This window comes from Perissodus microlepis, chromosome 3 (assembly GCF_051167445.1).
Source record: "Perissodus microlepis isolate ML-2025 ecotype Zambia chromosome 3, ASM5116744v1, whole genome shotgun sequence".
In the NCBI taxonomy this organism is placed as follows: Eukaryota; Metazoa; Chordata; class Actinopteri; order Cichliformes; family Cichlidae; genus Perissodus; species Perissodus microlepis.
This window is the reverse complement of record NC_140463.1, coordinates 27280813-27297047: the sequence shown is the minus strand read 5'-3', so window position 1 is coordinate 27297047 and position 16235 is coordinate 27280813. Positions and strand designations below refer to the sequence as shown.

Sequence of the window (16235 nt, the reverse complement as noted above, 5' to 3'; positions counted from 1 at the left end):
GGAGTATTTTGAGTTGATTTTCGTCAATCGGGTGGGTTTGCCAGCTTTCTGTTCTTGTTGTTTGTCTTTGTTTTGATTGTGTTTATTTTATTTTTAATAATATTATTTACAAACGTACCTGTCCAGCTGTCCAGTGATTCATTGTTTAAGTACCTGGAGGCGGGAACTCACAGCAGAAGCATATTCCATAATGTGTTGTACATTATTATATGTATATTAATGTGTTTTTCATTTATTGTATTTACCAACATCAAAAGGTCACAAGCAAAGAAAGACCACACCATGGCACATGTTTAAATAAGGGAAGCTTATTGATCAAATTTATCTATTAAACAAATAGACATAATTATTTCACCCAAAAAACATACATATTCAAAGCAACAAACGTGTAGGCCCAATATCAGACAGAACTGTGAACTCTGTAGAATGGGCAGTCATAATGAAGCACTACACTTTAATTTGTAGATTCAAGCTGTTCTTCATAATTTTGGCCACCAGATGTCACCAGAGAGAAATGTGTTGAAAAGCTTGTAGTATGAAGCGTTTTTAACACAAGCTTCAATGCTTCAGAAAGCTTCATTTGAGCATCTAATAGACTCCAGTTTGTTCATGTAAATCAGGGGTGGGAGACTCCAGACCCAAAGGGCTGATGTCATGCAGATTTTAGATATCACCTTGGGTCAACACACCTGAAACAAATGATCAGTTCTTTACCAGGCATCCAGAGAAATCAAAAACATGTTGAGGAGGTAATTTATCCATTTAAATCTGCTGCGTTGGATCAAGGACACATCTAAAACCTGCAGGACACCGGCCCTTGATACCTGGAGTTCCCCTACCCCTGATTGAATGAGTCCATTGCCTATCCAAAACCTAGAAACCTTCCCAATAAAGCAACGGGGACAGAGACAACTATAAGTGTTGATATGTGAGTGCTAGGTGAACTTAAGTCTGCTACTGCAAATGAAAACATCATAGTTTACACATACTACAATTGACTAGACAAGCTAACCAATGCCAGTCTAGTGAAAGGTCCGAACAAGAACACACTCCTGTTTATAAAAAAGATATTATTATTATTTTTTAAGTAATCATTATTACTTAGCAGTGATTGTTCCAGAATAAAACAAATATGGATTTGAATGTATTTCTCTGCCTATGGTAGTGCAGTGCTCCATAGTTGCATATGAACATTTAGAATATTGCTTTGTTGTTCTAAAACTGTCATATGCGAGTTTGCATATTTACTGTGCCACCTTACAATACTGTGATTTCCTACACATACTGTCAGTGCACTGTGTGCAAGTGTAGTCATGTCATTACACTGACTCCATTAGTTACAGAAAACCTTGGAAGAACTTCTGCTTCCTAACAAAGAAGGATCAAAATACCTCTGAAATAAGTTTGAGTACACACCTGCTAGACCTCATATCACTGGAAAGAAATCTATAAACAATAATCAACAAAACTTTGTGAGGAAGCAATTTCACTCTCCTTCTGTCCAGCTGTAGCTTCAGGTCTACTCAGCACTCCCCACTTTTTTGATTGCTTATTCACAATTACATTGGTCATTTCCTTTAAGGTAAAACTCAAGAAATTCCATTTGCATACGAATTGTGTCCTATAAACACACTTGCTTTGTCTTCCCTAGCAGTTATTGAATAGTTACATCCACCTCTAAAGTAATTACATTTTAATCTGTTTTGCAGAGCAAGCAAACAGCATGTGAGATGGTTGATTACAGAACTACCTGACATTCAGCCACAATGTAGACAAAGCAGGATAACTTCTAAAAGTCTACAAATTAGATCTTCAGTTAAAGTGACTGCAAGCTACAAAAATGATCCAGAAGATACGAGCCAGCTGCTAAAAGTTCACCATTGATGCTACATGAGAAACAACATTTCTACTTAAGAAAACTCTTCAACTCTTGATTGAATTTACTGAGCTGGCTCACCTAGAAAAACAGGCAGCAAAGGAAGTGTGATCTACTTGTTGTGCGTCAGAACAGATTTTGTGTCAAGTCATTTTTATTAAATGTTTTGATGTTATGTTAGCTGTTTGACATATACATGTTATTCCGCAGTTTTATTTTATTTTTTATAAAAAATGTAGACACTAATCATTAAATGTTATAATTAAACTAAATAACCTTGTTTTTTGTTTGTTTTTGTAAATATAGTAGAAGTTTTTAAGATTTCTGCGAAACAGTGACAATCCCTGCACAATACTTATGATCAGCACGTTTTGGAGAAATCACTGCACAAACAAGAGAGAAAGTATTGAGACCGTTGCAGACAGCAGGATGTGACTGAGGTGATCAGTGCGCTTCAGCAACATTCATGTTGCTCACAATAAATCAATTTATAAAGTAAAACATACAGAGAAAAGACTGCGTGTTTGATGACATAACCACACAGATTTCCAGCTGTTTTTAAGGCTCTTCACAATCCACCGCAAAAATAATAATGAGAGAGATGGTGTTGTTTTCTTTCGAGCATGTGTAATAAATAGAAGCGGTAGTATCAAATAAATAATTAAACAATTGCCGAGTCCACCCCAACTGTCTCTGGTACGCGTCGAAGCAGCAGGTACCCATTAACTCGTTTAGTCGTAGTCATGTGACCTGGGTATTTAGCCCTGCACTTCGGAGGACTGTTTTAATACGTCTGTGGTTCTGAAGCTCCACACAACGTCGAAACGTCTGTATCGACTTTTGTTTTGGCTAGTACGCCCAGCTTTGTGGACCAACTTCTTTGTGGTCTGCTGCTGTTGTTGCTGTGCCACCTCCACCCTTGTTACGCATGACACGTAGCACCAATCAGTGTTGAGACCCTGGATTGTTTGCCGCGCTTGGCTCACAGGTGAATTGATTACAGTGTTTCTTATATAAGGTGCGACTATTTGCGGTTCTTGTCAATGGACTGCACTTTTGATTTGGTGGGTCTCATATTACAGCTAGGGTATTAGTAGAGCATGTACTGAAGAGGCTTAGGGCCACCAGGGAAAAAAATATGTGACTGGTTCTGCAACCCAATTTGTCTCCTTGTTAAATGTTGATTGTCCGTCCAGTTCACGTGGTCTGTTGCCGAGCCTGGTATTTTTATTTTCTGTACAAGTTTTTGTAATCTGCAGTTTATCGGTGGCATCTGCTAGTTCGTAAATCCCACAGTATATAAATTGTACAGTAATGATGAATCGGAAACGCTAAGATTTTTAACCTCCGCTTTTTCAGAGAAAATGAGAAGTGTTCTTCTCGTGGATTTCATCCAAATGGCAGAGAAGTGGCAGCCGCAGTGTGGCGTCGAGTTAGAGCCGAATCAGTTTTACTGCTCGGTATGTCTGGACCTGCTCAAAGATCCCGTCACCATCCAGTGTGGACACACTTACTGCAGAAGCTGTATCGAGGGATGCTGGGACCAGGAAAAGGAGAAGGGAACGTACAGCTGTCCTCAGTGTAGGGAGACCTTCAGCCCAAGGCCTGTCCTCGGGAGGAACAACATGCTGGCTGAGGTGACGTATCCGCGGTGCTGCTTTTGAAAATAAATAAAATGACAATAAAACGTAGCAAGTTAACTAAAGTTCAAATACTCGGAGCTCAGAGAAATACTTAATGAGAAATATTTTAATTTTTCTAAATTATTCTTTCTGATATTATCATTATCCAATTTCTAGTTTGTTTTCATTTACAACATTTATAAACAGATTTTCATTAATGGTGTGGTAGTTTTGCTTGGTTTATTCTAGTCTGAGACACATCCCTTTGGGTTGAGTCAGGAAGGGCAGCTGGTATAAGTATAAGTGAGTACAGTGAACTCATTGTTATCTTTAAGAAACCAGTTTGAGATGATTTGAGCTTTGAGACGGTGTGTTAACCTGCTGGAAGTAGCCATCAGTAGATGACATGCTGCGGTCATAAAAGGATGGACATGGTTGGCAACAATACTTTGGTAGGCTGTGGTGTTTCAGTGATGCTGTGTTTGGAGGGGGGGGGCAAAGTGTGCCAGAGGATATCGCCTCTACAGCATTCTAACACAAACCGGAACTGATGCAAAGCAGGATGGATCCATGCTCTTATGATGTTCATGCCAAAGTTGCAGGGGAAATGTGTTCTTAAGAACCAGCGACAATCTTCTTCAGTAGTCTAATTTTGGTGAGCGTGTGTGAATTCTGGCCTGAGTTGTGTGTTCTTAGCTGTGGAAGTGGCTCTTCTGCTGTTGCAGACCATCTGCTCAGTTTGAATTTCAGCAGGTGATCTTGACCATGTCTACATGCCTAAATGCAGCGAGTTGCTGCCATGTGTTTAGTTGATTAGATATGTGCTGAAACAAGCAGATGAACAGATGCACCTCATAAAGTGTCCAGTAATCATAATTTTATATTTTCTTTGGCATGTCATTAGATTTTCTTGTGGGTGTTTGCATTGTCTGCTCTTGTTACCCCTAAAATATTTAAATGAATTATATTATCATCATAGCACATGCTTTCTAAATGATAGTGCTGTCTTAAAATAAATAACACATTTTTCTATAGTTTCGATTCTGTTTGTCGTGCAAAACTTTTGACCACTTTTATTTGCTCACTGTAGGTTGTAGAGAAGCTGAAGAGGACAGTAACCCAACAGGCCCGTCCAGCTTCTCCTCTTGCTCCTGCAGGACCAACAGACATTGCCTGTGATTTCTGTTGTGGGACCAAAAGAAACAAAGCCAGCATGTCTTGCCTGACCTGCTTGGCATCATGTCCTGCTCATCTTGAGCCTCACCAGTTTTCCTGTGCTGAAGCTTCACCAGCTGGTGTCTGCTACAGTGCCATTAAAGGAAAAAATATGTGCGAAGCACAACAAGCTGATGGAGGTTTACTGTAAGACTGATCGAAGGTGTATCTGCTATTTGTGCACCATGGACGATCACAGGCGCCACACAACAGTGTCAGCTGCAGCAGAAAGAGGTGATAAACAGGTAGAGACAAAAAGCCAATGTAAATCTGGAGAGTTGTTGAATTTTACTCCTGTGACTGAAATATTCACAATGACACATTCGTGGTTGCTTCTTACAGGTAAAACTTGGTGAGATCCAGAGTGCAGTCAAGCGGAGATTCCAGGAGAGACAAGAGGAGCTGAATGAGCTGGTCCAAGCTGTGAAGGACTTTGAGGTGTGGAAATAAGACTAGAAAACGTGTATCTGCTCTGACCACAGCAGTGTCTTTTGTACAGGTTCTGACATCTGGCAGTGAGAGCTGATAACCATGACTGTCTGTAATTGCAACACGTATTCCTGCATTTTGGTGCACACCTGCTACGTTTGTTTTGAATTTATTGTATGTTCATATGTTTTTGCCAGGAACAAAGTGAATTCAGAAGACTTTCTGCTATGTTGTGCGTCTATTTTAAACTGAACCTTCTTTATGAATAACAGATTTGTTGTCAGACTGCTGTGAAGTCTAATGACAGGCTCTTTGACAAGCTGATCTCCTCCATCCAAAAACGACGTGCTTTAATGAAGGAGTTGATTGAAGCTCGGAGGAAAACTGCAATAGCTGAGGCAGAAGATCTGCAGATGCAGCTGGAGGAGGAGATAGCCAAGCTGAGGAGAAGAGATGCTGATGTGGAGCAGGTTTCCCACACAGCTGACCATATCATTTCATTCAGGTAAAAGTTGTGTGTTCTAGACCAACCCATCTTTTTATAATTTTCACCTCATACACATTTTATTATTTCAATTCAGTATCAATCAAGCATCTATAGCTGCAAGACACAAGTATTAGTAAAATGTTCTAGAGAATATTACACCCATGTTTCCATATTTTGGCTATATTATCTGTGAAACCAGCTGCCTGATTTGGACTTTGGGAATATTGTGTGCCTTTATATACGGAAAGATATAAACATGTCAGGTTCCTATCTGCAACATCGCAGTTTCTGCAGGCCTCCAAATCTGTTAATTTGCAGAGCCATAGTGCAGGAGACTCCCCACCCCCCACCCCAGATTTGAAGGACCTAGATCAAGTAGTTTTCAGTTAAAACTCTCGGAGAACAATGCTAGAAAGACTTCTAAAAACACTCTCACCTTGGCAGCAGGGACATGAAACTTCCCATTAGGAAGTGTCTTTCCCCTGGAATTTTGTTTTAATGAATTGAAACAGAATGTTCCATGTAACATGCAGTTAATATACTTTTTCTGTTCTGACTTGTCATTTTTCCTCTAGATCTTCAAGTCTCTCTCATGTGAATCGCCAGACCTGCCAAGAGGCGCTGTTGTTCGTCCTAAACGTTCAATGGAAGCGGTGACTGACTATGTGTCTGACTTGGCAGATGACATGAAAAACCTTCTGGAGACCACATGGCCTGAGATCTCTGCCACAGGTGCGCATATATATGTAAAGGTGCCTGAAGGAAATATTAAATAAGTTGAATACCAGTTCCTGTTTTCTATTTTTATTAAATATATTTCTTTTCCCTGTTAGTGTCTGTTACAGATGTTGTGCTGCCACCTGTGCCAAAGACCAGGGGAGAGTTATTGCGCTGTAAGTAAAACCGTTAAGGCAGATCATTATATAAATGAAGTAATCACTTAATAAATACTAGAAGGCTGATGATATTCCTGGTTTGCTTGTCCATCAGATCACTGTCCTCTAACACTGGATCCCAACTCTGTCAACAAATGCTTTGTCATTTCACGGCAATCTAAACGAGTGGTGGCGCCTGGTCAGTGGCAGCGTCTTACAAAAACATCAGCCGAACATCATTCGACTCGGAATTTGGGAAGAATGACAAGTCCTGGAGTTTGGAGTGATCTGCAAAAGGATATACTTTCAGACATAACTTAGTAACCAAGGCGGTGTCAGGTCCTCGTACCTCTCAGATTGGCGTGTACCTGGATTACAGGTCAGGTACTCTGTCGTTTTACAGCATCTCTGACACCATGACTCTGCTTCACAAAGTGTGCACAGTATTCACTCAGCCTCTCTATCCTGGCCTTGGGCTGAAGGAAGAAAGCTCTGGCTGTTATGCAGAAGTGAAGAAGTTGTGATGCCAACTTTTTCACCTCAACCATGTTGAATAATGTCTTTCAAGACCTAAAATAAGCAGTGTAGAAACCCGTGAGCTCATTGAACTTGATTCACACTTATTTGCTAAATGCTGAATGACTCGCACTATTTGGCTGTTGAAAGGCGACCCAGGTGCTCCACTGTGACATAGGACATTGAAATTGTAAGATTTTTTCGCTCTAATTAATCTATTCTTAACAGGTGTTTGTTTGTTTTGCTTGTTTGTTTTTTTTATTGAGTTTAAATTGACTTTTTCACTTGCATGTACCTCATTGTTTTCTTTCCATTTTACTTCTTTAATATCTGGGGGGGATAAAGTTGACAACATACTGCGCATAGGGCTTATTGTACTAATGATGAATGGGTTCAGATGAAGTCAGTTTTGCAGTCAGCTATAGCTACAGAGATGCTGTATTGCACTATGACCAAAGTCTAGAAGATGGGAAAGCAGGATAAAGGTTATTGTGGCTTTTGTGACACTTTTACAAAGGTACTGCACTCATTTCTCAAAGGTTTGCCAAATTAACGGTTCTGTATTTTTAATTTGGAACTGTTTTTAGACTGCTTTCATAGGATTCCTTTCCTGTTTATCTGAGGTTGTGCTAAAAATCAATAAATAAAAATGATTGCCAATATTTAAACTGTTGTGAATGACTTGTTTGTCCATGATCTGTCAAATGTCTCTCATTAATGATATCCAGTGTTTTTTTTTTTTTTTTTTTTTTTTTTAGCCAAAGTATGTTCCTATCACAAGTTAGAAGCTGCAGTTTTGACAAAGTGACTTCATATACTCCCAAGTGTCATGTTATATTAAAAATGTCTTCAAAAGAGATCTGGTCTCGAGGCTGTCAGTAATTGTAAAAAGCAGTTAGAAAGATATTTTAAGAGGCCAAAAAGAACTGTATTGGTTACCATGTAGGTGCAAACAGTCATTCCAAGATACTTTCAAAACAGGTCACTTATTTTATGCAACGCCTGTTGTTAATCCTCTTGACTACAGTCTGTCAAAATAAGCAAAGATATTAGTCATAAAAAAATCACACGTCGCTTTTCAGCAATGTATAATCTCCTACTGACAAAGGCAGTAGGAGTACGCCTAGTACGTGAGTACAAAGACATCAAAATATGTCCCAAGGCTAGATTTGAATTGAACTCAAAGTCAAATGTATTCACCACTGCACCACTAATTACAGAGGCGGAGGCATTTATTTAAAAAAAAAAAAAAAAAAAAACACCAGACTTGGAAGAGGAAAACTCGTTTTAAGATGTTTACTGTGAGCTTTCTAACGTCTTGTAGACTGAGTTACTAAAAAGTTCTCACTATTGTAAATTCATCATTGGGCGTGCACTGTTGTTTGGTCATGTGACGCACAAACATGATTGTCGGAGGAAGCCATGCAGGATCATCACTCCTTTACTCCGATCAGAGAGTGCTGAGCTCTTACAAATCGCTGCTTATGTTTGGTTCAGTTACAGCGGGATGATGGCTGATCTTTACCAGCACCCGGTTTTCTTTGAGTGCGAGAGTCTTAAAAAAGAACATCTGACGAGATTACAAAATTATTTCCGTAATCGTCGCAAATCAGGCGGAGGAGATTGCGGACAACTGACGAGAGTGGACGCAAACGTCTACAGCGTGGTTTTCAGAAATAAAAAAGGTAAGTTTATCATGCCTTTTAACATATCTAAATATTCTATATTTATTATTAAAATGTATATTTTATATATATAATAAATAGATTTATTTGTGCACGAAATATCTTATTTATTATTATTATCATTTCTCGGTTAAAATAGCCGTAACGGAAAGGTTTCAGCTGTTTAAGAAATATTACATTTTCACCGTTGAAGTACAGCTGTGGGTGGGAGTAGTGAGAAAGGAAACGTAAACCAAACGTTAGTCTGGAAAGCGAAACTTGTTACGCAACGTTAAGTTTCGTTTTCGGTGATCAGCAGCTGCCTCAATGCTGAGTTCAGGGAATTTGGGAAACTCTGATTTCCCACCGTCACATTTGAACTCTTTCCTCTGTGAGTGGGCTGTTTAGAGGGAGAGAGCTACTATGAGATGACGATATTATTGCAAATACAGTTTTTTGTTTTTTTTTACTGTATTTGCTGTTTGAATGTGTTTTAGTAGATAAAGTGAAATGAGTTGCAAAGGCTTTAAAGCAGAAGTCAGCAATATATTGTGTTTGACATACTTCATATGTGCTATGTACTGACTCGGTAGCTTGTGAAGCTTGCACACAAGAATTTCACTCACATGTGCTGTACCAGTAATGTGGTGTGACAATAAATTTGATTTGATTTTGATTTGACCACTGAATTATAGTTTCTACCAAACTGGCAGTGGGTGAAAAGAGGAGGAAAAAAAGAACAAAGAAGGGCAAAGAAAACAAAAAGAAAGAGTTAAAGTTATATAATAAATTCAGTCTGTAATTTGAGATATCTGTCTACAGATCAGCAGAGAGTCCTTCAGAGATCAAAGCATGTTTTGGAGATTGAAGATTGTAGTTTTGTGTTTACTGTCCGAGAAAGTCTGGAAAATTCTACCTCCTCTCACTTCATGACCCCCACTTCCAATCCAGCAGAGGTAAAATTTCACGTTTTTGTTTATCTAGATTTTTAATAGTTTTATGCATCCATATGAAATGAACATTGTCCATTTTATTATAATATTAATGTAAGCAGGGGTTTGCTACAAATTGATAGCTGTTCTCATTTGCATGTCTTCCCAATCACAGACTCCTGAGCACATTCCTGCCTCGTCTCTTCTACCAAGCGATGACAGGTATTAACTACATGTTAATAATTATCTTAGTTACCTAAATGTCCACATGCTCAGCAAGAACTTCAGAACATGCTTGCCTGTTTAGCCTGCTCTGCTGAACTTTACTGTGAGGAGGGGAGGGTTTTAGTCAGGAGGCTCGCTCAACCTGGTGCTGCAGATGAAGTTAGTGATTGGAAAGCTCTCTTTAGTGGCTACTTGTGCCATTATGAGGTAAACCCTTACAAAGTTGAAGCTTTGGTTCAGTCCAGCAGCTCTCCTCAGACTGTGAGGTGAAGGTGTACACAGATGAGTCTGGGAAGAGTCTGAAGTAACTGTTGCTGCTGTGAAGGACTTTGGTAGTGTGAGAGGTTAAAGTCTGAGCCAAGTCATCCCGTTTGATAACAGAGTGGAGGCGGTGAGGGCCATACAGGAACCATGTGACAGGCTTCTCCAAGGGATAGATGCACCTGATGAAGATACAGCAAGAGGAGCAACTGCCAGAGCTCCTGGAGGCAGAGTCCACATGGAGGTTATTCAGGGATCGATCGAGAGCCAACAGGTGAAAAATGCTGCTGTAATTAAGATAAATCACAACTCACAATAAAACACATTTTCTAAACCCACCAAATCTCCTGCTCTTCTCCTAGGTGGATGCTTTGGTGTCTCCTATGGTTGGCCATAATCTTCACTCTACCCGTGTTGGAAATGCTTTATTTGCAGTAGCTGGACGCCAGCTGACCACAAGGTTTATAAAGGAAGCAGACGATGAAACAGACCCTGGTGACTCAGTACTGCTGGAGGGCTTACCTGGACTTCAATGTAATGCAGTCTTCTTCCTCAATCTTGTTCGTTGGGACGGTGACCCAGACGGTGTGCCAGTCCAGGTGAGATAGTAAAGGAAGGATTTTATTATACTGCCTGTTTGTGAGGACACTTTTAATGGAGTCATTTGCCATAATCCAGTATTTTTACCCACTATAGGTTCTTCGAATGGGCATCAGAAAGATCCTATCTTCCTGTGAGACAAAAGGATTCACATCTGTCGCTCTTCCCGTCATTGGTGCTGGGATTGCTCTGAAATTTCCTGACAGTGAAGTGAAGAGGGTGTTAACAGAGGAAATGCACATATTTGAACAGGAGCGAACAGGAATCACACCATTCCTGATCCGCATCGTCATTCACTTTGATGACGCGGAGACACTCAAGGTAATGGAAAATTTTTTTTCCCTAAAAATCAACTACCGACAAATGCTGAGAGTTGAAGAATGCCACTATTCCTTATCCTTAGAAAACAAAGAAACTCAGAGTATGTTAATCAAATATGTCACAATTGGAAAAGCTCAATTTCCTATATCAGTCAGCAGGAACAGTCTCATCTGACCCCAATATTTGGTTTATCCTTCATATTTTATTTTTCAAAGCAGCAAGGCTTCAGGAGGCTTCACAAACCTGATTTGACTTTAACTTGGAAACATACTGTAAACACAATAATTAACCAATCAGCTACTGTTTCCTCTGCAATATATACAGTATATACAGGAATCATTACTAATGCTGGAAATTTGTTGTCTTTGCAGACATTTGGCTCTGTCCAAAATAAACAATTCACTGAAGATGTTCAAAATAAAGACCAAGATCAAGGTAGGTGTAGAAAATATCCACAGATAAGAATCCAGACAGTGCTTTTTTAAACATAAATAATAATTTGATTCTTTTTGTTAAAAAAATCTTTTAAAAAAGAGACCATAATAAAACATCAACAGGAAATTACAACATCTGATGTAGAATATAAAAAACATTCAGTCCATCAAATGATACTAAATAGACAGCCTTTGGACAACAGCTCAAACACCCAGTATTTTGGAGGATTCAGACAGTCTTGCATTAATCCCCCAAAGACTGACCAAAAGCTTCACCTAACAGCAAACAATGTTCTCCTCTTATCATTTAGTATTCAGGTCTCATATTATCCTTTCTGATACCGACACTGTTCACACACCAACGTTGGCTGCTTTTGACCACTTCTGACCACTTTGAATGAAGTAGTCAACAACCTGAAACCCACAAGTTGTACTCTGGATATTGTTCCATCTCGCTGACTGAAATATGTTTTTGACACTGTGGATATGAGTTTGGTTTCTATTATCAATAGCAGTCTTCAGTTTGGGTATGTCCCTGTTGACTTTAAACATGCTGTGGTGGAACCTATTCTTAAAAAGCAAAACCTGGATTCACCAGTTTTATCCAACTACAGACCAATTTCTAAATTGCCTTTTCTTTTTAAACTCCTGGAGAAAGTTGTCATTCTTCAGCTCCAGACCTTTCTAGATAAAAATGGCATTAGTGAAGTATTTCAGTCTGGTTTTAAAGTGCACCACAGCACTTTTAAAAGTTTGTAATGACTTTTTAACTTTTACATACTTGGGAGATTCTGCCATTTTATTACTATTAAACCTCAGTGCTGCCTTTGATGCTGTAGCTCATAGGATTCTTATCTCTCGGTTTGAACATTGTGTCGGAATCAAAGAGACTGCATTGGAAAAGTTTAAATGTCCAACTGAAGCTTTTCTGTCAGATAGATTGTTTGGAGGATGTTAATGCATGGATGGCTTTAAACTTTCTTAATTAAAAGGAACAGAAAAGAGAGGTCATTGTGTTTGCTCCCTGTCACCACTACGACTTTGGCTCTTGATTAAAAAAAACCCTTTGCGAGGAACTTAGGAGTGATTTTTGACTATCTATCTATTTATCAATCTAACGCTTGATAAACAGATCAATGCTGTAATCAAAACTTTTTTTTTTCATCTCCGGCTACTTAAAAAAGTGAAGCCATTTTTCCATTTCAGAGACTTTTGTTATAGTCTTTATTCAGGATTCAGTCTGTAATTAGTTAGCCAAGTGCAGCTGGCCCAAAACGCTACAACACAGTTACTAACTGGCACGCACTGTTTACCTAAAAATGCAGCCAAGGCGTTTTTTTTAAATAAACATTTCAAACTATTTACAGAACAATCAGCTGTTCTGCATCAAATTTGATGCCACACAAATTATTTCTGCCACTCCAAAAAATAATTTATGTCAACTATGAGATAAAGGAGAACAACAGCCTGATACCTGCAGGCCTGACAACAGGAGATGTATCACTGCTGTAACACCTGTGACATTCAGCAGTCGCCTCATTGTTCTGACACACACAACAAAACTAGTGACTACACTACACACTAACTACACAAGATTTGCGCTAAACATCGCAAATCTCTCACATCTCAAAACACCGCCGTCACTCCTAAAACTCCCCCCCTCCCTAAACAACTAAATGCCATGTTGCCATATCATTTTTGATTGGTCGACATAGTACATTTTTTCCACCAATAGGAAAGGCTGGAGGGGCGGGAGGTTTGTTTTTTGCTCACAGGCTTTCGAGCGTTTTCCTTATAAAACACCATTTTACCGTTTCTTCCCGCAGTAAATATAAACAACGATAGTATTCAGGAAGAAAACCAAACACTGCATATATTTTTATCACAACTCTGGTTTTACGTGGCCTATCAACACAATTTAAAAACTGGTATAAAGTCCACACTTTTTCCGTCAATTGTTCCGTCTGTCCTGCTCACATCTCCAACGGTTGTACACGTTGTCATTAACGTGGCTTCACTCCACATCAGCCACGCCGCTTTGCTAGCTAAAACACTGCCACATAAGGACGCTGTCATAGCCTGTCAACGACGTTGATTAGCTGCGTATATACGAATGTGAATCGCATTATTGGCTGGACTATGGGATAAGGTGGCATCGTTCTAATCCCATACTGGAGCAGCCAGTCACTTACTGACTAACACTGCAAAACAGAATTGTTAAAGTTTTAATTTTGATTTCAATTCAGGTTAGATTTTTTTTTCTGTGCGCAACACAGATTTTCTTTGCGCAGAGACCGTGCCAGCAGTGCACTATTGCGCACGTGCAGAGCTTAGATGGAACATTGATCATGACCTCTCAGACGTTAGACACTTTCAAAACCTTTTTTTAAAAAAAACACTTTTATACTTGGCTTTTAAATCAGAATGAGTTTTTACTACTTTTATTTGCCTTATTTCTTCCTGAAATCTTCTAATTTAATGTTTTTTTTTCTTAAATTGCATCACATCTTCCTACTTTTATATCTTTTGATTGTTTTAAATTTGCAGCACTTCGGTCACAGTTGTTGTTTTTACATGTGCTATATAAAGAAGTTTGACTTTGACTGTTGATTCTGTTTCAAACCTGAAACCCTGACCAAAAAGTATTTCGAAGGCAGCAAAAGTAAGAAACAAATGTACTTAACAGAGTGACTGTTCTCCTCTAGAGTCAACAACGATGAGGCTGGTCCTGCTGGGAAAAACTGGATCTGGGAAAAGTGATTTGGGTAACACCATTCTTGGAGAGGAGCTCTTTTCCACCTACCATTCTCCAAACTCTGGAACAATGAAATGCCAAACAGAAACAAAAACAGTCAATGGAAGAAGCATCACTCTGATCGACACCCCTGGTTTCTTTGACACAGGAAGGTCTGAAGAAGATCTGAAGCCTGAGATAATGAGCTGTATGACAGAGTGTGCTCCTGGGCCTCATGCTTTTCTCATTGTGCTTCGAGTGGATAAATTCACAGAGCATGAGCAGGCTGTCGTCACTAAGATAGTTCAATATTTCTCAGATGAAGCTCTAAAATATGCTGTAGTTGTTTTCACTCATGGTGACCAGCTCAAGAAAAAGATGAAAATTGAAGATTTTGTCAGTCAGAACAAGAATCTGAGTGATCTGGTGTCAAAGTGTGGTGGTCGGTGCCACGTCTTTGATAACAAACACTGGAACAACAACCAGCCAAATAACTACAGGAGCAACCAGTTCCAGCTAGAGGAGTTACTGAAAACAATAGAAAAGGTGGTGGCGGAAAAAAACGGAGGCTACTACACAAATAAAATGCTGCAACGTGTGGAGACGGCAATACAGAAACGGGTTGAGCACATTAGACACTCAATGCCAGATAAAACCCCAGAAGAGATCAGAAACCAGGCTAAATCTGATGTGTTTAACAGGTTTCTGATCCAAATGGCAGGGATTGCAACAGGAGCTTTGCTCGGTGCTTTTTTTGGTGTTGTAGCATTGGCTGAATTTGCTATCAAAGCTGTGAAGAACCCACAACTGATGAATGTCACAAAAAAGCTTTCCACATTAGCACGTGTACCAGCTGCACACGAACCAAAAGCACTAGTAGTTGCTGGAGCAGTAGGCTTGACAGCAGCTGTAGGAGTAGGAGGAGTAATGGGAGGTGTCATTGGAAATGAAGCCGCTAAGGATGCAGAGTCACTTTCAGAAGCTGTACAGAGAACATATAAGGCTGTAGAAGAAAAAGGAAAATCTCTCACTCACTTAATGTAAGGTTTTCATAATAATCAGATATTTATGTGAACATTTGATTATTTTATTACCTCTTGATGTTGTTACACTATATATAATGTTTAAATATTTAGAAGGCGGTAGAGAAAATTTGGAGTCCAGTCCGTTAGACAGGAGGGTTATGTTGTTTAGCCACTTTAGCACTTAACACTTTTTTTGCCTGACTGCCATTTGGTGGTGGGAACATATTCTTTGGTGTGTTTATGAGAGATTTATGTTCAATAGGTTTGTGGTCCTTAAAAAGTAAAACGATGAGCTTAAAGATTCTCACCAAGTCTGTCAGTATGCTTGTTTTGTTTGTGAGGTTGTTGCTTGATCTCCCTGGTGCCTCATTAGTTTGTCTTGTCCATATAAAGGACAAGACTGTTTATGACCATGAAACACAGACTACAACCACTGAAGAAATTAGGTTTTGTTTTTGTTTTTTTCCTGATATTGTCAAATCTCTATTTTTACTTAATTGTAAACGATCTGATATTGATAGAACTACTTGAAATGTGTATGATATATTGGTGATGTGATTGACAAATCAAAGATGACTTATTAAGCAATAAAAGCACTAATTTCTGACAAGGTTTCCCATTGCCCATTTGTTTTGTTTTGAGATTTTTTCCCCCCACGTCATAGTTTTGTTCTTGTTGTACTGCACTTGCATGTTGTGATTAACATGAGACACTGAGGAAGAAAAGGCGTGAAGAAAGGACATTTAGAGGGGCTAAAAAACTGCCAGAGTGTTGCCAACAAAGTGCAGCAACTATGTTTCCCTGCCTGAAATTTTGCCTGTGCAAAAACATGAACTTTTGTCATTGTGAATCTTTGAGTTGAGTGTATCATTACCAGCATGCACAGTAATTGGTCATATGGCCCATATTTCAATTTTCAGTTCAATCTTTAGTGTTATTTACATAGTCCCAAATCACAACAACAGTCTTCTCAAAGTTCTTTGTATTGTAAGGTAAAGACACTACAATAATACAGGGAA

The 16235-nt window shown here is 39.1% G+C and overlaps 1 protein-coding gene and 1 pseudogene across 2 annotated transcripts; both read left to right on the top strand.

Moving 5' to 3' along the window:
* Positions 1–3240: 3240 nt before the first annotated feature.
* LOC146390803 (E3 ubiquitin/ISG15 ligase TRIM25-like) lies at positions 3241–7688 on the top strand (annotated as a pseudogene). The gene is made up of 7 exons (XR_014799860.1): positions 3241–3513; positions 4589–4958; positions 5056–5151; positions 5415–5647; positions 6205–6361; positions 6463–6522; positions 6620–7688. The product of XR_014799860.1 is annotated as an E3 ubiquitin/ISG15 ligase TRIM25-like (transcript).
* Positions 7689–8422: 734 nt separating this feature from the next.
* LOC146390802 (uncharacterized) lies at positions 8423–15830 on the top strand. Its single transcript, XM_084923800.1, has 8 exons — positions 8423–8705; positions 9507–9640; positions 9792–9838; positions 10223–10376; positions 10465–10701; positions 10799–11023; positions 11395–11458; positions 14163–15830. The coding sequence occupies exons 1-8, from the start codon at positions 8528–8530 to the stop codon at positions 15233–15235; spliced, it is 2112 nt and encodes a 703-aa protein (XP_084779926.1). The 5' UTR covers positions 8423–8527; the 3' UTR covers positions 15236–15830.
* Positions 15831–16235: the final 405 nt, after the last annotated feature.